The 23,113-nt window shown below is 32.0% G+C and overlaps 1 protein-coding gene across 1 annotated transcript in view; it reads right to left on the minus strand.

Moving 5' to 3' along the window:
• LOC108911764 (probable cytochrome P450 4aa1) overlaps positions 1–22,428 on the minus strand; it is a 39,105-nt gene extending 16,677 nt beyond the window's left edge. The window contains exons 1-6 of the mRNA XM_018716780.2: positions 22,346–22,428; positions 18,919–19,094; positions 16,747–16,941; positions 16,520–16,696; positions 7,517–7,568; positions 7,332–7,458 (exon numbers count right to left, since the gene is read on the minus strand). Of these exons, the coding sequence (XP_018572296.1) occupies positions 7,332–7,458; positions 7,517–7,568; positions 16,520–16,696; positions 16,747–16,941; positions 18,919–19,072 (705 nt within the window). The 5' untranslated portion in view covers positions 19,073–19,094; positions 22,346–22,428. The remainder of the gene's footprint in view (positions 1–7,331; positions 7,459–7,516; positions 7,569–16,519; positions 16,697–16,746; positions 16,942–18,918; positions 19,095–22,345) is intronic.
• Positions 22,429–23,113: the final 685 nt, after the last annotated feature.

Here is a 23,113-nt window from a genome sequence, read left to right on the forward strand (position 1 = left end):
CTCGGTGGCGAATTGCATCATCGAGGATTGTCTATTTGGATATTGAAACATTACACTTAACACACACACATGGCATCTGCCGCGTCCACGCCGTTGACTCTGGGTAACGCAAAGTGCAGATTTGGCTATATTGAGTGGCTCTCAGCTCACGTATTTCCGAAACTGTGCATAGGATGTGGTCGGGCCCATGGGGATCCTCATCATATCACCTACTTGATCCCACATTTGCATGCAATTTGACGAAAAGTCTTGTTCCATTGGTTTTGTGCGGGGTTCTTTTACAGTTACAGAGTTACAGAAGAATCCCTCTTAGGTGGAATACCCTGTAGATGTTAAACAACTTTTATTAAATTTATCCTTTATATATAAAATTACGTGTCACGTTGTTTGTCCGCGATGGACTCGTAAACTACTGAAACGATTTTAAATTTGATTTGCACACCGTGTGCAATTTGATCCAACTTGAAAGATAGGATAGCTTACATCTCAATTTATAGTCGCAATATTATTTTATTGCAAATTATTTGTCTATTATTTTTACAGTCACAATTATCTGTTACCTCCAAACGATTGTAACAGATGGCGATATCTGTTGACTGGATTGAGTAAGTATTCAATAGATGGCGCTATGTTAAAAATACAAACGTTTCATATAAGCTACAATTTAATGGCATAACCACCACGTGTTGCTGAGGCTAAGGTGGTACGAAAATTTTGATCAATCGTGTTCAAAGCCTTCCCTTTCAAATCCCAATCCAATGGATTCATATACCAGCTTTAACGTTTCCGTCTTTGTTCGTAAATACGTTTATCCCAAAAAAAATTTAAATAATACCCGTACGAAGTCGGGACGGGCCGCTAGTTATAATATAAAATTTCTTAATTGGTAAAATCAAAAAATCATTTCGTGTTTTGACCCTAACATCAAGACGCTTCTCTAGAAGGTGGTAATTGAGATTTTAAAGTAACTTGAGTCAGTGGTTCGAACTAATGATCTTATTGAACCGTAACTATAAGCCCATAACTTTATACATCAAAGGTCCAAAACTACGTGACTATGAGTTGACAGGCTACTCATGTTTGTTTGGAATCTTGAATACTACTTTTTATAGGAGTTTCTTGATGTTACCAAACTGCTCCGAGAATTCTTATTTTAAATACGGATTCAGCGGACCAATGTACTATAAATCTACAAATAAATGTTTTGGCGTCTGGCGAACCAAACAAGGACTTGTAAGTGATCCGAAATCACTAAATACGTATTTTTTCTTTGAAAAGAAAAAAATTTACAGAACGCTAATATAAACAACACAAATATAAGGGTGTCCTATAATTTGATTAACAAATTCCTGCAGGTCTGGTTCAATATTGCAAAGCGCATCCCAGGCTGCATAGCCGCACTGCCCTACCCAACCATACCACACATAAACATGACACCACCCCCGGGGTTTACACAGACGAGCCGGCGAAGCAAGAAGAGCGCCAGAAGAAAGGGCCCTAGCCGGCGGGGCCCAGCCAGGACAAAAGGAGGTCCCACAAAGCGCCTACACCGGCCGCATTTGCGGTCGGGGCAGACGACGGATGGGGCCCACCTACGAAGGCTGTCCAGGCCTACACGAGATGAGGCAGGATAAAGAGGGATACTCCCCCTCGATCCCAAATCATTGAGGCCAATTTCTAGCCATGGAATAATGGCGCGGCGCGGTTCAATATTAATGCAAAATGTTCTAGAGAACTAGGAGCTTGTTGAATAGACTTATTGACAACGTTTTTTTTTTAATATCTTCTAAACCAGTTGAGGATCAGTACCAAGTTTACTACATGTCTTTAGCTATTGTTTATTCATATTTATACAGAATAACAAAGAAATAAATTAGGTTGGAACCACTTTTGGCCAGTAACATAAAAGGGTGATGATAATTAAATGGTTTATTGTTGAAAAATTTTGCTAAAGTACACGATTCTTGAGCAAAATGCCAATGTCATGTCGTCCTGTGTTAATTATTACCACAGATAACATATCAAAGGCAGCTGTGATGTTCACCTTACATATTAATAAATGTTTCTAACTATTAAGCGCAACTATTTAAATTGTATATTGATTAATTATTATTTATTACCTATGTATGTATTAAATGCTAAATATGTAGCATAATACAATGTATATTTTATTTGTTTTACAGTGTTGTTGTCTCTTCTTACTGGGTGAGTATCTACTACTTGTCAGAGGTCTTAAATAGTCGTTCTCAGGTTTCAGAAAAATGTACTTACATCTGAAAACAAATATCGTAGCTTTATATGATGTGTTGTGTTTATTATTAGTTTGTTTTTCTCAATTTTATTTAAAAATCGCATTCAATATCAATTTTGTTTCAATTACGTCTCCTTTTCATGTTACTGTGACGAAAAGCGCCAAAATGATGACTTTTTCTTTTATCAATACAAAAAAAGGTTTACACACAACCAATTTTTTTTGTGATTCAATGTATACAAGGTGTCCCGGTACTTGACACAAGAAAGTCGAGTACAAGTCGATGAGGTTCATCATATACAGTTTTTTTTCATACGGACCGTCGTTAACAAGTTACGGGCCCCAAAATTAAAAAGACATTTTTTATTTGCAGTCTCTAAACTATTAACTTCAGCATTATGCAAATTTGGCGATCGATAACACATGCGTACAGCTTGTTGTTAATGTTGCAAGTGAAATTTTATTGTGCCCAGAACACCTGGGACGGACTATGTCCAATGGTTAAGAATCTAGAATTTTTGTATAAATGACGATCGCAATCTGCCTGTATCAAAAATAAGTTCCCTGAAGAATTTGCCAACGATAATACCCTCTTGGTTTAACGGTAAAATTAACAGTTTAGGAAGTATTTGTGATTTTATGTCACAGTGCACATCGAGCGGCGCCTCCACCATTTTGTTTTTAATTTTTAATTGTGCATAATTACTATGTTAGAACCGTACATATTTTTAAAATAAGAGCCTAGAAAATCTTACTGGCTGCCAATGTAATTTTCACTAACCAAATTTGACGAACACACTTTACAGATAACATAAAATAGAAAAACAAAACAAGAATAAGTTCTTAATTCATAATTACCATAACTTACGTTTAAGGGATGAAGGGAATCCGCACGGTACTGTGCTAATAAAAGATCAGCTCCGATTCATAATAATTAATGTATGTTGTGTTTAATAATAAATGGATTGGACGTTCTCCAGATTTTAACCCGATGGACTTCTTCCTGTGGGGATACCTGAAAAGTTTAGTGTACGTAACCCCTGTACAAACAAGGGATGAATTGCTACAAAGAATTTATTTCCATTATGATAATATTAGACATACCCCAGAAATGCTTTTTCGTATACAAACAAATAGCATTCGTAGACTTAGGAAGAGTGTGGAGGTGGAAGGTGCCCATATTGAAAATGTATTTTGATAGTTTTCTTTCTATTAAATTATTTGTTAACTTATTTAACGTATTCTCGTTTTGTTTTTCTATTTTATATTATCTGTAAATTGTGTTTGTCAAATTTTGTTAGTGAAAATTACATTTGCATACAGTAAAATTTTCTAGGCTCTTATTTTAAGAACCGTACATCTGACATACGAATTATATCCAATTAAAAATTTAAAACAAAAAATGGTGGAGACGCAGCTCGAACCAAGTGAACCCAAAAATTCTGGGTTGTTAACCATAGTCCGTCCCTGGCGTTCTGGGTATAATGAAGTTTCACTTACAACATCAAAAACAAGCTGTACGTATGTGTTATCTATCACCAAATTTGCATCATTCTGAAGTTAATAGTTTAGATACTGTAAATAAAAATAACTGTTCAATGTCCACTTTTGAGATCCCGTAACTTGTTAACGAAGGCCCGTATGAAAAAAAATTATATTAAATTATTTTGACGTCATCTATTTGTACTCAACTTTCTTGTATAAAGTATCGGGACACCTTGTATATGAAACATCACTAGCCAAAAATGTTTATTATTTTTACTACTGATGCTTCAACTGGTTTAAAACATATTGAAAAAAAGTCTTTCTTAATAGGTTATCTTGCATGTAATTTCTATATCTTTCTCAGGAGTTGAATTCTAGTTTTCGATCTATTTGTGTCAGTTTTAGTCAAAGATCACCTTGTAAAAGTTTTGCAGTCGAATTACGAGACACCATATATAGGTTAAGTAGCCAATACATAATCCAATGAAATCAACATAGTTTACTGAATTGAAAATAATTATTCTAATTCTGCAAAGGTTATTATCCTATCTCGACGCAGGTGAATATTATTTCATAGTTCAAGGTTAACTTTCACACATGTTTTAATAACACATCATATTCACTCCTATTGAAGCAAACGCAATCATAACACACGGAATTATGTAACAAATCCCCAAGAGTGGCGTTGTCAATCATTACACGTCATTATCCTTCAGGTTGCATCAACGCCTAATTGTTTATTTTACTGTTTTTTGACCCCTTTCCTTTGTTTAAAAACGTATGTACTAATACCAGTACTGAAATAGCCTTCAAACAAATGCCACTTGATGATAGCAATAACATTCTAAAATTTTGATTAATTACAAACAATCAGTGAGCAGTAGAGCATGCTGTTGAGTAAACTATCATATCGGAATATTTACTTGATTTTTTAAAAATTAAAAAGGTCAACATAAAATCTTTCAATTCGCAAAGTTAGTTTCAGATTAATTTAAACATATTTTGGAAGCATATTCATACCATTGAATCATATGGTATTTTAAGAATTTAATATTGATTTCGTACTTCACACTATAAATACATAAATCTGCTATTCAAATCACATTAGCAATTATTAGTGGCAATGAAGTTTTTAAAATAAATTAAATTCGTTATTTTAGTTATACAGGGTGATTCAGAACTTATTCAAAAATAAAAATTCTGGATGTACAGGGAACTTTTACAAATACAATTTTGTAATGAAAAAATCAAAAAGGGCAGTTCAGAAATACACTTCTGCACAGCACTGAAAACTGGTCCACTGTAAAACCTGACCTCGCACAATGCGACCGGCATGGCCGTGTGATAAAAACGGACAAAAACTTTCGCAAGGAAAGAAATAAATAGAATTTTATTTATAGCACCTATTTTATATCGGCAAAATCAACTGATTTTGCCTTTATTGTTATTATTAATTAATAATAATTAATTTGTGTTGTTAAATAATAAAATCATTTGACATACCCGTTACAACAACAATTGTTCAAAATTTTATCCATCAGCGTGTAAACACATTTGGGTACGTACGTCTTACTCAGTTTCCACGAACTAACACAAATGCTGTCTTGTTTCACTACAACACAATTGCTTCACCATAATACAAATGTTGTCTTGATTCACCATAAATTCGGAGTCGCTGAGGCCACGTGGCTCTCCACATGTATTGCGAAGAACGCTAAAGACTACAGTTGTCCAACTATATAGTGGTTGAATGCACTATAACTTCAATAATTTTTTTCTCGGATTTTACAATTTTTTTTACGATATTGACTCCATCTCTCATGCCGCATCTATTTCCAAATTTTTTTGGATAAGTTGTGAATCACCCTGTATATTTTTAAACAAAGTGAAACTAATTTTCAAAATCAGTAATAATATAAATTAATAATTTTCTAAATTAATATACAGGGTTCTTCACGGTAAGTGGTCAACAATATTACTCTAAAATTTTGTTTACGGGGGTTATCACTATCAGATATGTTCTCTTTAATGAAAATAATGCCATCAACGTAGCACTTCCGGTTATACCAGAAGTAGCTGTCAACTTCGTTATTATAAATGGAACACCCTATATATCATTGCATTATCGACAAGATAAATTAAAAGTATGTCAAAAATCTCACTCGTCCCTACGTGTCCTTTGCGATGTTTCCATATACAGGGTGTCTCATAATTAGCTGCCAACCCTGAACAGTCCGATTCTATGATCAAAACTAAGTAAAAAAGTTCATATGAACATGGGTCCGGAAATGCTTCCTAAGGGCACAGGGACCCATTGAAGAGGGAGGAATGGAAATCATTTTTTTGCAATATCTCTCAATCGCGTTGTGATAAATGAATGAAATTTGGTATACACAGCTAAATTTTGATGAGCAATTTGATGGACTAATCCATTTATTTCCACAAGGTCCATTGGGGTGGGTACGGGGGGGCCCTTGGTACTTTGCGTGTGTAACTTTTTCATCTTTGACTTTTTAACAAATTGGACAGCAAATTCCGTTTTCCCGAACTGTTTTACGTTAAAAAGGTACTCTTGTTTCAAATCGTTATCTTTAACGGTTTCTGAGAAAATCGCTCTTGAATTAATCCCACTTTGGTCAATTTCATAGTAATTTAAACAAAAAATAATAATAATAATTTTCCTTTCCTCTCTTTTCCATTTAAAGGATTAATTTTTATTTAATTTAATTTTTTATTATTATTTTTTTATTAAAACTAGATTAAATTGAAACAAAATATTTTTTTTTGTTTAAATTACTATGAAATTGACCAAAGTGGGATTAATTCAAGAGCGATTTTCTCAGAAACCGTTAAAGATAACGATTTGAAACAAGAGTACCTTTTTAACGTAAAACAGTTCGGGAAAACGGAATTTGCTGTCCAATTTGTTAAAAAGTCAAAGATGAAAAAGTTACACACGCAAAGTACCAAGGGCCCCCCCGTACCCACCCCAATGGACCTTGTGGAAATAAATGGATTAGTCCATCAAATTGCTCATCAAAATTTAGCTGTGTATACCAAATTTCATTCATTTATCACAACGCGATTGAGAGATATTGCAAAAAAATGATTTCCATTCCTCCCTCTTCAATGGGTCCCTGTGCCCTTAGGAAGCATTTCCGGACCCATGTTCATATGAACTTTTTTACTTAGTTTTGATCATAGAATCGGCCTGTTCAGGGTTGGCAGCTAATTATGAGACACCCTGTATATTATGACATATTAACATCATGTTTACTAGCTCGATACTATCACAAGCATGAGTCACTGTAACAACAATTTGGACACAAACAATCCACAAGAATAGCCACGGAAACGCATTTGGTTCAAAACAATTGACTTCGTGACACGCGCAGAGCGGATAGAATTCATTTAAGCCAAGACCTGGCTTGAAATTGTTATAAACTTTAGAGAGCTTTGTTTTTGAGTTTCTTGGAAATAGTTACTTAAAAAAAGTTTTCTATTTTTCACCTCCAAACTTTGTTACAAGAAATCAACTTAGAAATAATTCAATACACAATACACAATAAAGTATCTTAATTCTAGAGATACTTACATTTTTCGTATAACGATGCAAACTCAATTTCTGTTTCTCTTCGGTTTTAGCGAAAGGCGTATATTTGAAAATCGTTTCCAAAAGTAACCATGGTTTAGTTATTCTCTGGGTCAACAGTACCTCACCTCTAAAATAATTTATGATTGAATATATCTAAATATGTCTCAAAATAGCATTTTACTCACTTTCTGTATGGAGACTGCATTTCATCCTTCAAAGAAACGCCTAACACAGCCTCTAAAACGTATATTTGGTAACTACTTATTTGTATAGGTGTTATTATTTAGTTGTAATGAATTCACTTTATACAATACATAAACTAGTTTTGAACGTTTTGGCCATTTAAAAACATTTTGAATACTTAAATACCACTATAAAATATTTAAAATTAATGAAATAAGAAAATAACACGTCTTGTAAGTAAAAGTGAGAAATTAATTAAATAAAAAATGAGCGAAGGATAATTATCACCTTTATAAAAAGATTTGTACTGTTCTCTAAATTTGATGAAACGGATATACTGGACGTCTGAATTAAAGAAAAAACATACTGATATGTACGTAATTTATATTATTTACTAAAATATTGCTCTTATTTTACAGTTCTCATTATCGCTGTAAATATTCTTTGATAAGTTGAATCACTATGTAAGTTTGATGTTAACGGAAGTATTTGTATATCAGTTATCCTTCTTGTAATTATACTCATCGGAAAAAAAAACGGCCACCCTAAAATACTCCATAAAAGCACCTAAATATATTAATATATTAATTAATTAATGTAACTTAGAATTGATATTTGGTTGCAGAACCATTCATTACACAGCCCCACAAAAAAGGATCAGATCTGGTATTCAGACCCTTGTATTGCCATGTATTTTTTTTAGCTGAATCCGAATATGCCTTTAGATTTGGCCCAACGGGTCTGAGTATTCGGAAAAATTTAAAAAACAGGTCAAAATTCACAAAAAACGTCATTTACGATCGACGAAAGTTATAAAAAATCAAATTATTCCTACCAGCTCACTAAACGTATGAGTTTTCACTCGTTTAATTCCAATTTATCATCATAGAGTCAGACAAGCTGGTCCAATTTCATTCAAAAACAGAAAATAGATCAAAATGCTTAAAAACGCCATTTTCATGGCATAATTCGTGTTGCAGAGTTCTGGATCCATCTTTTTATCCACCCACCCATATATGAACTCATACATCTTTCTATCCAGCCGTTCGTGCATGAATACGCATATTTATTCATCCACCTGTACCACCTATAAAACCCACCCATCCACCCATCTATCCATCTACTTTTTGTACTGAGAGAATCTATAAGTAATTTTTACTATTACATTGATAAATGTTGTCAATTTTCCTGTATGAATTCGTGCTCCTTGCCCACTCTCCCTGAACCTACCTTTCCGACGCAATTACATGCGGCCAATAGACGGCCTCAGATATACCTATTTTTGAAGAGTCCTGTTTATTTTGGAACGCAGCTTGTATATCGAAAAAAATTAATTTTCGTACCGATTTTTCTTGTCAAAACAAAAGGAAAAAAACAAGAAATTAAAAGTGAAAAGTTCTTGACCAGTTCTTGAGTACAGAGTGATCGATTTAACTGGAGAAATGAGTTTTTCTGGGAAACGGCTGAGAAAAATAAATTATTTTAGAAACTATTGCATTTCTGACTATATTTACTTGAAGGTAGGATCAAAATACAGGAATTATCTTTATGACGCTAGGCGTCGCGGCGCCTCAAAATTTTTTTTTCCAGCAACATACATTTTTTAATGTGTCACGATAAAGATCCCTTGATTTTGAATATTTTTCCTATATAACATTTTTTTATGTTCCCGTTATTTAAGAAGTTACGGGCAATTCTCTAATGAATTTCTCTATCTCACAATTATTATTATTGCAACGACGTAGTCAGCGATATAGATCTTCTTCAGTGCTCTTACTGATTCAATATATCAACAACTATGGCTCTATTTACAATAAAAAACGTATTCACTATAAACAGTTTAATAAAACAACTGTGTATACAACAATTACATTAATTTGTAAGAATTACAAACCCACCTATCGTATAAGGAAGACCACAACAATATAAAGAATATCAACTGAAATACGTAAATAAAAAAGGAATGTCAACTGAAATAAATAAACATAAAAATAAATAAACACAATACTTAATATTTTATAGGTGTTAAATGTGAGCACCATTATTATTTAAACACAATTCGTAACGTGTTCTTAGTTCACTGGACGTTACTTTTTTTAAAATATTGCCACGTATTTATGTACAAGCAGCAGTGATTTTCTGCTTCAAATGATCAATACTGTTTGTTTTAGTTTTATACACAATATTTTTTAGGGCTCCCCACAAGAAGAAAAAAGAGGAGTTAGATATGGGGCTCTCGGAGCAAATTGTAAAGGGCCATTAGTACCTATTCACTTATTTTCATTGTGCAAATTTATACAGTTTTGAACAACTGCAGCATTATGGTAAGGCGCCCCATCCAGTTGAAACCACAGGTGTCTCCTAATTTGAAGTGGCACATTTTCTATAAGAATAGAAATTTCATTTGCAAGAAAATTGCAATGACTTTGTCCCGTTAAGACACCATCATAAAAATATGAACCTATTACATGGCGCCCTACAATTCCACACCTAAAGTGACCCTGCCTTTGAACTTCTCTAATACTATGTGGGTGTTTGTCCGACCAACGATGAGTATTTTTCCGGTTTGGAATGCCATGACTAATAAAATGACCCACCTGTCCACAAAATGTGGTTATACAAATTAGGATAATCATCTAATGCAACTAAAAACTGAGAAATAACATTTTTTCGACGTTTAATATCTCCAGGATTTAACTCTTGCACACGATGTATTTTATAATCGTGAAATTTGTTAATTTTTAAAACTTTTTGAATTGCATTATATGCCAAATTTAACTCTCTCGAAGCCTTTCTAATCGATGCTTCAGGATTATTTTCAAAATAGTTTATTATAATTGCCACATTTTCAACAGCAGTTACTGTTTTTTGTCTCACCCTGTTAACTAAAAATAATTTCTTATTCTGACGGAGAACATTTTTCAATTTGCTAAATATTTGATAATATGGAAGATTTCTTTCGGAAATCTCAGTGCGTATAATATTCCTGCTCGTAATGCATTTTTCTGGGCTTCTCCGAAAATTAACAGCATATCCACTTTTTCATCATGGGAAAACATTTTATTACTGCTACCTTTCAGTAATTACTACTAATGAACGATCACAACACTTTAAAAATTAATTCTATAAACACTATAAGAATTATTAAAACCTTCAAAATTTTGACACTTCTCATTGAGCATATGTCATATGAAAACAAATATTGTTTTTTGTCTAGCTTGCTTGCATTTATTAAAAAAATAATAAAGTTTATATAGTTTTATGATGGTGTCTTATTAACAAAGTACGATTTGGGAATCGACAACAACTTTTACCTACGACCACTACTGTAAATAGTTAAAAACACACTGTCTGCGATCGATGTAAGATTCCTATTACGCACGGTAAAAAAATCGCACAATTTTCCTAGCAACTGCCTAGCAACGGCCAATACAATACTGTTTGTATTGACCGTTGCTAGGCGGTTGCTAGGAAAACTGTACGATTTTTTTACCAAGCTGTGCGATTTTTTTACCGTACGACGTAATAGGAATCTTGCAATGATCGCAGACGGTGTGTATTTAAAATAGTGATCGTAGGTAAAATATAGTACGTAATACGTTGTGTAATGCAATTACGCACTCATAGAATCGTCGTGCGTAACTTTTCCATTCGTGCGTAAAACGCTTTTTACAACACTTATTACGTAATATACTATTTAAATAATGGGACCATAAAAAAATGTTATATAGGAAAAATATTCAAAATTAAGGGATCTTTATCGTGACATATTAAAAAATGTATGTTGCCGGAAAAAAAATTTTTTTTAAGCGCCGCGACGCCTAGCGTCGTAAAGATAATTTCTGTATTTCTGCCCTAACATCTACTAAAAGTAAACAAAAAAGAAATAATTTCTAAAATAATTTATTTTTCTCGGCCGTTTCCCAGAAAAACTCATTTCTCCAGTTAAATCGTTCACTCTGTACATTGGAACTAGTACAGTATAATTCTCTCATAATAGCTACCGACATGTAAACTTTCAACAGCGATGTACTTTACGAAAAAAAGAGAAATTATGCACAAAAGCTTTTATTGACAAATTTTTAAAAGCAGACTCCCTTCATCAAATAACCCTTTTAGATAATTGAAACTTTCATACCTCTCCCAATTCCGATGCAAAGGTTATTTTTTTACCCTTAAAAATAAGTTTAAAATATAAAGAAATTGATTTGGAAGAACTTTTATTTAGAACATGTTTTATATTATTTATATTACAACTAACACCTAGTGAAGAACCCGTCTTACGTGGGACGTTTATGAACAGTTCTTGAGTAACATGGCCAAAAACTATGTTTCACATCAAATTTTTGACAGATTGTGTAATAAAATTTCAAGTTTATTAGAAATTAACATAAGCATGCGATTTTTTGTCAGACGTCCTTGAACAATATTACGTAACGTCTCGATTCCTGTAAATTAAAACTAAAAACTTGTTTTTAACAGACAAATCAGAAAAATAAATTATGCCTCTAAGGCCAATATATGTTTTAAGTAATTTATTGGCATTTTAAGAAATTCTGGATTTTAAAATAATAATATAATAACTCCTTTTATAAAAGTATGAACTGCTGACTTTTGCGCCACAACTACATTATAATACAAAAAAATTGCAAGTTTCTTTCATAAACAGGATGAAATTATTAATGTAAATTTTTATTATATCGTAAATCATTAACTTTAAATATTTCTCATTGTAAAAGTAAAAGGTCGATCTAATTATCTTAATGAGATTGGACCAACTGTGCTAATGTTTCCAATTTCCGACAAATTTTTAACAATTGCCAAAACTTAATATCCATATCAAACTTGTTTAGTCTAACAACTATAGATACTGTAACAATTTATAAAAAAGTTTATATCTTGCATATTAAACTACTTTTCTAAAAGCTGATAATTTATTTCAACAATTATTGTTGATATACTAGTGCAAATCATCACGTAGTACTACCCTAGTTGGATAAAAATAACAATAAAATACATTAATCTCTTTGCCGAAACGTATTACTCATTGTGGTTAATTACTGTAAAAAGAACACATATTTGGCCGGTAACATATCTATTTAAAATCGCATATTATGTTCAATTTTGCGATTCTACCACAACCCAATGTCAGATTATATACGGGTTGCTAGTAGAGGATAGCAGTACCTGCTTCGCATATCTATTCTCTGTCTATCAAAAAAGTGACGGTTATATTGTGTGAACAATTTTGTTAATGAATATGTGGGGATTTTTGAAACTAGAAAAAATTAAATAATGCGTTGAAACAATATTTATATTATTATATTTTGATAAATATTATAATAAAACACAATAATTGGTTCAAATATTTAATGAGATGATTTTGATGTGCAATTCACAAAATAGATAAAACTTCGTGTTCAAAGTTTTGAGAGAAGGCAGGTTTAAATGCTGCTAATGATTATGAAGACGCCGATGTCGACGTTCAACATTTTTTTGGTTAAAATTTATCACCTTGTACAAGGACAACTGGTTATTCGAAATATTACAAATTTCGGTAATTTTAGATACATTAATTCACTGTTGAAACTTTTTTTAAAACTCTTCTTGAATCTACACAGTTCCTGCAGTTTTGGTTAAATTTTGTATTATTTTATACGATAATGTGAATCTGATATGGATAAAAAATCGATTAAATGAAAGTCAAAATTACTCGTTAAATTATTGTCTCGTTTAAATATGCGATGTTGTCAGATTGGCCCAAATATAGGTAATAAATAATATTTATGTATTTTTAGTACATTAATTTTGCATTTAGTGTAGGCAAAATATTGAAAGATAAAAATTCACTGAAATTTTTTATAATAAGTTGTTATAGTTTTTTAATATTTTGAAACCATATGAATAATAGTCTAAAATCTCCTCATTTAACTATTTTTTCTATTTGCAGAAGCACCACCAAAATGACTGGAATTATTGAAATTTTTTAAAAAATTAAATTAAAAAACATTATTATACAGTGTGTTCAGATTTTAATAAATCGCTGAAACAGGTCAATTAGTAAATAGAAATTGTCACTTTTCTGCAATATTTTCTATTTTTTGAGCCATGTTTGGCAGACCTGTAACATTACCGACATTTTTTGTAATAATACACTATATTTTATATTACAAATAGATAGCCCTACTAAAGATGAATTCAGCAATATAAGGTTATACCTACTTTTTTGTCATAGTTGTCACAAAATTGTAGAAAATTGTCTTTTGTGTCGTACTAACGACTATTTCAAACAATTATAGTCTCTTCTGTACTTTAAAAAACGTACCAACTCTTTATCAATCTTTTTCCACTTTTAAAAAAAAACACGATAAACACATAAAATTCACCAGATTACCTTAGGTGAAACGTGAATCGTTTTAGTTTCATTTCAATCGTTGTTAAATTATTTTGAAATATGGTTGTCCGTTTAAGCGAAAAACAGAGAATTGAAATTTTAGTTATGATTGGATGTGGATATAAAATCCGTAGTCAACTTGGTGACTTATTTCACCATAATTATCCAGACCAGAAAATTAGTCGAGCTAAATAACTAAAGTATCCAAAAAGTATGAAGAAACCGAAAGTATAAAAGATTTACCTGGATCAGAAAGGCGAAGAACGATAACGTAAATGACCGTCAAAATGTGATGCTCGCCGTTACTGAAAATTCTCACTCATCCATTAGATCCATCTCACAATCAGCCAACTTTAACTTGTCCTTAGTTCTCAGAACTAAAGTCTCAAAAGTGGAATCCTTACAAAGTTAACGTCTTTACAAGAACTACAGGCAGATAACGCAGACAGAAGATTACAATTTTGCGAGGAAATTAGAAATTTTTTTGAAAGACAACCCAACTTAAAAAATCACATAATTTTCATTGACGAAGTAACTTTTTGCTTAAACGGAACCGTAAAAAGGCAGTATACTAGGTTTTGGAACCCAGAAAATCCGCATTGGATTCAAGAAAAAAATACACAATGTCCGGAAAAAGTGAATGTTTGGCTGTAGTAGTAGGAAATCGCATACTGGGAGCTTATTCCGAACCCTAATGAGCACGATATGCCTGCTGGTGATGTATGGTTCCAACGAGATGGTACTCCTCCACATTTTCGAGTCAATGTAAAAAATTACCTTAATGAAGTGTTCCCAAATCGATGCATAGGCAGAAGAGGAACGCTTGAATGGCCACCACGCTCCCCTGACTTAACCCCACTAGATTTTTTTGTGGGGGTTGTTGCGAGCAAAATATATATGAACAGATCGGAACTATCGAAGGATTGAAAAATCGTGTCAGAGAAGAAGTCCGAAACGTAACTCCAAATGTTATTCAAAAATGTAAATTGATAACTTTGAACACCGAATTGGGCATTGTGCAATGGTTAATGGGGGGGCACTTTGAACATTTGCTGTAATAAAATAAAAAGTAGTACTAAATTATTGTTTTCATTTAATTCCTCCATTTTTTGACAACTATGACAAAAAAGTTGTATAATCTTATATAGTTGAATTCGTTATTTGAAGGGCTATCTATTTATACTATATTATAGAGCGTCCTATTTAAAAAAATGTCGGTAATATTACTTACAGGTCTGTCAAACATGGCTCAAAATAATAGAAAATATTGCAGAAAAGTGAAAATTTCTATTTACTATGCGATCTGTTTCAGCGTTTTTTTTTAATTTTAACTGAAAAAAATATGAATTCCATCATTTTTAGGAACACTATACTTATATAAACTTATACAGGTTCGGAAAGTCATAGAAATCTGTGCGATAGAGAAGGATGGCTATCATGAAGGCGTCACATAGTCACCGCCCGTTTTACCCTTCCGCAAATAAGATACACTTCCACTTGTAATTCAGCGACCGGTGGTCATCTTTGCTTTCGTCGTTTGGCTTTTCTTTAATAGATGTCACTACTTATACAATTTCGACTCCGGTATTCCGATATGTTAATACAATCCGTTAACAGAGGGCAGCACAACGCGTAACAAAGAAAATTTTTTACAGAAGCTAGTAGATACTTCTGTTTGTAAATCTAGTGTCCTTGTTTCCCCTACTGAGAAGTTATTCAAATGGAGTATAGTGCTCAGCTGCATTTAAAGTTCATTTAGTTGTTATTTAAGTATACTTTTTAAAATGACTTAAAATCCCAAGAAATAAAGCAAAATTCCCTATTTTCCCAATTCCAAAAAGATCTGTAGATCTGGTATCACTCTTTCTAGGGCTGCGCCTCACCTTAGACAAATTGTGCTGCCCTCTGTTAACGGATTGTATTAACATATCGGAATACAAAATCGGAATTGTATAAGTAGTGACATCTATTACAGAAAAGGCAAACGACGAAAACAAAGATGACCACCGGTCGCTGAATTACAAATAGAAGTGGATCTTATTTGTGGAAGGGCGAAACGGGCGGTGACTATGAGACGCCTTCATTATAGCCATCCTTCTCTATCGCACGGATGTCTATGACTTACTTTATCGCTCTCACGTAACGGCCGATGAACCATGGGGACTTTCCGAACCTGTGTATACCAATTTCTAGCTAACTTTGGACATTTAATACTGCTTCTAATGCTGTCAGCAATTATTAAGAAAGGACCAAACATGAAGTGCAATTCTGTTATTTATTTCTCATCACAATAAATTTTTATGAACAAGTTTACTGTTTACTTGTTTCGTTACAGAGTAATACATATAAACATTATTTACCACAGGCAAAAAATTTTTAATATACATTTTTTATAGAAGCGATAGGACAAATATAAAAATGAAAAACATTTAAAATGATTTCTAGTTGTTTTTAAAAACATTTTAAAAATTTCTCTATACATAAAGAGTACCTACTAATTTTTAGATAATTCTCTGGTCATTTTTTAAAAAAGCCATGGAATTTATAAAATTAAAATTACCCAAGAGTCACGTGGACTGGACTTTTACTTAAACATGAAAGCTTTACTCACTGTGAAGTATGCTTAAAATGCATTTGTTTATAACAGGTGTAATCTTAATATCCTTGTCCTCCTCTAGATTACTTAAAAGTTCCTTCGTGCTCTCCGAGAATATATTTATATAATTTTCCAAAATATTAATATGAAAATAAGGCTGAATTAATTTCCGATGTGTTTTCCATTTCACCCCTGAAATTAAAGACCAGTTACGCTATTAAAAAAATGATAAACTAAATTACCATTGTTGGTTATTAGTCCTCTTCCAACAAAATTATGTAAAAGCTTGTACAAAACATTTTTTTGTGAATTCTTCCCAGCTAGTATTATTTTCAAATGCTTTGGTTCGTAAATGAAGAAAAACGGGATAACTGATATCCAACATCTGAAAAATGGACCATAAAATTGGTAAGCCTTGGTTCCCACTTTTTCCAATTCTAAAAGGTTTCAACCATTTTAAAAATTACAGTTCCTAAAAATTATATCTTGAAACACTGTCAATCAATACCTACTAATTTATACTAAAATGTTAATAACGTGATATTTTTAGTACTACAATTTCATCTAGAAATGTAAATAGTTAGATATTGTGAGAGTAACTGACATGTCTAGAGTTGCAAGTAATATGACGAAGAAATTCTATGGATACTTACTACGAAATATACTTTAGACTACAATAAGCAAAATTTTTAGATGTCTCGAATCCGTTGAGATAATATATTGACTATATTCCTTTGCATCATATATAAATTATTCAAATTTTTTATCAAACCAAAACAAAAATTAGTAAATCTGTCGGCAGAGAGGAATTACCCTCAGTTAGCCAGTGCAATTCAATGCAAATTCGAAGGTAACGTATTTGTCAACTTTACATAAATTTGAGCAGAATACAAAGTAGATGCATACTTGGTCCATCTAATATAGGTAAGTAAAACAAAGACATTAATAACTAATTTCTATGCAGATTGTCCTAATCTTCCTAAATATAAAGTAATAATAAGAAATTGTTGGTTCAGTTGGTAACGTTAATAATATAGGTATTATAGGAAAAATAATAATTACACAACAACCTTGATTTAGGTAACTAAAATTAGACCAAATAATTAAGTATTGTGAAATAAACAAGGATTTTAAAATTTTTGATGTACTGGGTGTATTTTATGTTCATGGCATAAATTAAGGGACTGATTCCCTGGGTCATCAAAACATATTTTTTCAATTATCTCTGAAGTTGTTTGACGAATATAATTATTCCTTTTAATTAGTTGCATCATTTTCCCAGGTTTTGTCAATCTACGTTAAACAACTTCAGTGATAATTGATCCTTTGTTTATTAAGGCTTTTGGGCCTAAAACCAGCCAAGGAATCATCCCCTTAATTTACGACATGGACATAAAATACATCCTGTATTTGTTGAAGAGTACAGTTTCTATCAAATTTTCAATTCGTAACAAGTTTTTATCAGAAAGTATGTGGTTAATATACCGGTTGTTTCAGAGCAGAAGTGACAAAAGCCTAGGGGATATTCCGCTCAGCAAAATATGTAAAGAAGTTCAGATGAACATGGGTCCGCAAGTAAAAGCAATTAATTAATGTTAATTATTAGGTAAATATATCTTTTATAAAATTATTTTTTATAAAATCTGAATGAACATCAGTCTTTCTACAATATTGTAAATGCAACTAAAAATTTCCAGATGCATTTATTAGTTTGAAAATTGAAAAATTTTTGACAACTGCGCTTTTTTTTCTTTCTTGCCCACCTAGTAAAAAAGCCACGGCCTCACCTATCCATAATGTCACGAGCCACCACTGGTTCAATGAAGTGGAGAGAATTTTTTAGTTATTTAATGCTATATATATTTTGTTTGTTCTTTTATAGTGCATTTTTATTGTGAATATTTTCATTTGTGAACATCAAGTTTCTACGCTAAATTTTCATTATCGACCAAATAAAAAAAAATAAATGAGAATTAAATAACTTCATGAAAAGCAAAAAGCAAAAGGAACACCTTATATAGTCTAATTTTTTAAGTAAACGGTAACGTAGAAAAAAAACTTAAAATCTGTTCAAATTAGAAACAGGTTCCTGGGGATGCTAAATTAGGATATTAACTTTTAGAAACAAAATCGCTAATGTATTTTTTAAAAAAATCCACCTATGACTAAAATCAAATTTAATTATATCAAAATAATCATTTTGTAGGTAACTATTTCATGCTATGAATATGTGATAACATTTTAAATAAGGGATATATAAGGGTGGTTTCATGAAAAGGGAGACATGATGTAGGTACCATAGTTACAAAATTCTTTCATACTTCGTCATTTTATGATAAGCTTTAAATTTTTTTGTTTTGTTCTACTACCGGAAATACAATCATTACGATTACAAATTCAAAATATGTACTTACTTTTTGGGTTGTTTAATATAAGAACATTTCCTAAAACTGGTAAAGCTGTAGGTCCAGGTAAACTCAACGAAATACAAACTGTTCTGATGTAAGTTTTACAGCAATACAGAACGTATATTGCTGAGAAAATTATTAAGCAGGATATGTACTCCATTCCGTTTGATTCAAACTAATATCTGAAATAACAAAAGTGTTGGGTCTTTTATGTGTTTTGGTCGTTATACAGTTTTGGTGTTCTTTAAATAAGCACGTAGAAACATCGTTAAATGCTGTGTAACCAGGTGGATACTGATTAATTCAATTTATTTACATTTATTCCTCACGCCTTTACACGCGTGTTAATTCTTTGGTAAATATAATGCCTACTGGCTCATATTTTTTAATATAATTGAGGCAAATCGCATAAAAATGTAAATGTATTAAAAATTGCTGAATTCCTTCATTCCTTCAACGTCTGTAAGTTGATAAAAAATTACTTCTCAGTCCAATATTTTATTTGTAATCGACAAATGAAATGAAATATATTTTTCATTTCATTTAAAAATATACAGCGTGATGATAAAGTTTGGAACAAAATTCATAACTTTTATACTGAGTGATTTTTAAAAAAACGCCGAGACGGGTCGATTTTGTTCTCGGAATGGGCATCTTTTAAGATGATTCATTTGTATACAGTGTGATCCAGAAAAGCTGGACGACCAATAAATTTGTTTCTTCTTATGGAACACCCTTTATATTTTTTCATATTCGGTTAAAGCTTTCTCTTACAAATACAGCGATGTAAGGTTTGATGGGTCTATCTCAAATAACAAGCGAGATATTGCGAGAAAATTACATTTATTTAAAAAAATTACTTAATGTAATTTTTCATAAAAGAAATTGTTCTTGGAAACGAAACAAATGCAAATAATTTAACGTAAATTTTCAAATTTTCCTCCATCAACAATTTGGCACTAGCCCCAGCGAGAGTAAACACTTTGCACACTACGCTCAATAATTTCTGGGTCGAGTCTTTCCATTTGAGCACGAATTCTCAGTTGTAAGTCTGCTAAATTGTTTGGTCGATTGAAGTATACCCTAGATTTTAAATAACGTCATAGAAAAAAATCCAGAGGAGTCAATTCGGGGGAACGCGGGGGACACTCAAGAGATCCTCTCCGCCCTATCCATCTTTCAGGAAATGTATCATCAAGATATTGCCGAATCTCTAATGTCGGGTTTTTTCATCTTCTGATAAATGTATCTTCCAGTTAAATCTATATTTGTCTCATAAAATACACGTGCATAAGAAAGTAACAGACTTAGATTTAACTGACAGACAAATTTACCCGACAGTGAAGAAACTGGCCCTAAGCCAAAGTGAGGTGCAACTCCATCTTGTTGAAACCAAATATTTTCATGGGGTATATCGCCGTCTGCAGCGTTGGGGAAAAGAATTCTTGTGCCCAATGGGGATTGTCATTTGACCAATATATACAATTATGGCGATGTACTGTAATTGTTAACAAAAGTGCAACAGGCGGTCTGGGTCATCCTCATTTAATTCGTGTATCAGCTGGTCTTTATATCCATAATACTTTTCTGTACGACGCAACTTTACAACATAAGATTGGTCCACATTGGTGTTTAGGGCTAGTTGTCTTGTTGACTGATGGGAATTTTCTTCAATTTCCAACAATACATTTAACATGGTTTCTTCAACGATTTGAGGTCGACCTTGTCGTGTCTCTCCTACACACTTACCCTGAATAAACTTGGCGACCAATTTACTCACCGTAGATCGTGCAATTGATGGTCTGTCAGCATGTGGTTGATTAAACAGCTCACATACTTCCGCATGGGTTCATAACTTATCACCATAACCAACCATCATTAAGGTCTCTATCCTTTCACGTTCAGTTAAATGTGTCATTCCTTCTAAGCTCCAAAATTCAGTGATAAATTTGCGAAGTTTATTAAGGTTATTATAACGTACTAATTTGTGAAAATGTCACGCTACAACAGTGGTGTTTTTATTTTAAAGCAACGACAAAAAACTGAAATTTAATAATTTCACAGGTCAACATTTGATCTAGGGATAATCGTCGGAAGTGACTATGGGATATAGGGATTTTTTGGGTCGCTGATCACGAATTCGAGGTCGATTAAGCTCCATCACATCAAGTTCAAGGTGATTTGAAGGTCAAATCAAGAAATGACCTCCAAAAAATCTGAAAAAATTCATGCTTATGTTTTAGAGGTCACTGAACCTGAATCCGAGGTTTGTTTACTACTACGATACACCATAGAGGTCATTCAAGGTCATTTCAAGGTCATTCATGAAGTATTTTGGATGAAAAAGTTAAAATTAGTCTGAAAAATCTGAAAAAATTCGTCTGAATGTTTTTGAGGTCACTGAACGCGAATCTAAGGTTATTTAAGCTCCATTACGTCAGGCGCAAGGTGATTTGAAGGTCAAATCAATAAATGACTTCCAAAAAATCTGAAAAAATGCATGCTTATGTTTTAGAGATCATTGAACCCGAATACGAGGTTTGTTTACCCCTACGATATACCCTAGAAGTCATTCAAGGTCATTTCAAGGTCATTCATGAAGTATTCTGGATTTCGCATTTGTTTCGTTTCCAAGTACAATTTCTTTTATGAAAAATAATTTTTTATCTCGCTTGTTATTTGAGATAGACCCATCAAACCTTATATCACTGTGTCCATAAGAGAAAGCTTTATCCGAATATGAAAAAATATACACAGTATTCCATAAGAAAAAACAAAATTATTTGCCATCCAGCTTTTCTGGGTCACCCTGTAAACAACTGAATTATCTTAAAGTATACCCCTCCCAAGAAGAAAATCGACCCGTCTCGGCGTTTTTTAAAAAATCACTCAGTACAAAAGTTATAAATTTTGTTCCAAACTTTATCATGCGACATTTCAAATTGGAAACATTTTTCTAAAAAAAAATTATTTTTTGACAAATTTAATTATCAAAACTTATATTTACGGTGTCAAATTTAACAAAAATAGTTTATCAAATTTTTTATCTAAAATCTAAAAACCATCGAATTATGTACATTTTCAATAATTTATACTAAATTTTGTGAAAAAATTTTCATAGCTTATTGTAAAGTTAATTTAAAAGTTTGACCAATTCCATTTTTCCTGAACGGGATAAGCAATCTATGGAATACTAAATTTTAAGGCATTTTACTTATTACTTTTGAATTATTTCCTTGGAAAAATGTTTAAGCTTTGTTACTAATTATCACACAATATTTTTTAAATTTATTTGTGTAAGCACATACATATTTTCCAAATCGCTTAACAAGAGTAACTCATAATGTGTATGAAAAATAAGAAAATAAAGAAATTAGTTCTCCTCTTAATGTTGCAAATACTTATATTTGTATTTGTTTATCCTAGTACTTACAGTTTTGTTAACTAATATTAAAAGTGAAACACAAATTTCAAGCCTCTCTTAACTCACTACCTTAATTAAAAAAAAACGGTAGAACTCAACACTTCACTGCACTATTAACTTTTGCCCGTCGAGATATTCTGTTATTTACAATCCCAGCGAATCTGTAAACTATCATGCGTACATAAGAGCTAAGACTTTGACAATATAAACAACATTGAACGTGAAAATTTTTATTATTATGTATTAGACCTTAATTTGCATAAAATATTCGCAAGTTCATTATGATTTTTATCGTCGTACCTACATGGTTATAAGTGAAATTGATAAATGTTAACAAATAGGTACCAAATTGATAAATTAGGTAGGTACCTAATTTAAAAAATACAAAGTTAATTGGCTATGGAATTTCTCAAAATAATAGTACAATCATTGAAACTGAAAATCAGCTGTAATCTACGAATTCTTTGAAACTGCATGGATTTGCATGAAAATTTAGAATAGGGCTCATCTTAGGCTCAAGTTCAAAAGTGACATAAGCCCGATTGACGCTTTTTGTTTTTTAGGGGTAAAAACTACCCCTAAATGAAAAAAAATAAGTTTTAAGCCTTTTATTGAGAAAAATCCTGTTCAAGCACAAAGATTAAATAATGTTCCATGTTCTCGAACATGTTTTATGATATATTTGATCTTTTCGACCCTTCATTTAACCCTTAAAAACTGCCCCTATACAAAAAATAATGATAAAAAATTACTTTTTAAAGATTTGGAATGATTAAA

Source organism: Anoplophora glabripennis, unplaced genomic scaffold (genome assembly GCF_000390285.2).
Source record: "Anoplophora glabripennis isolate ALB-LARVAE unplaced genomic scaffold, Agla_2.0 scaffold423, whole genome shotgun sequence".
In the NCBI taxonomy this organism is placed as follows: Eukaryota; Metazoa; Arthropoda; class Insecta; order Coleoptera; family Cerambycidae; genus Anoplophora; species Anoplophora glabripennis.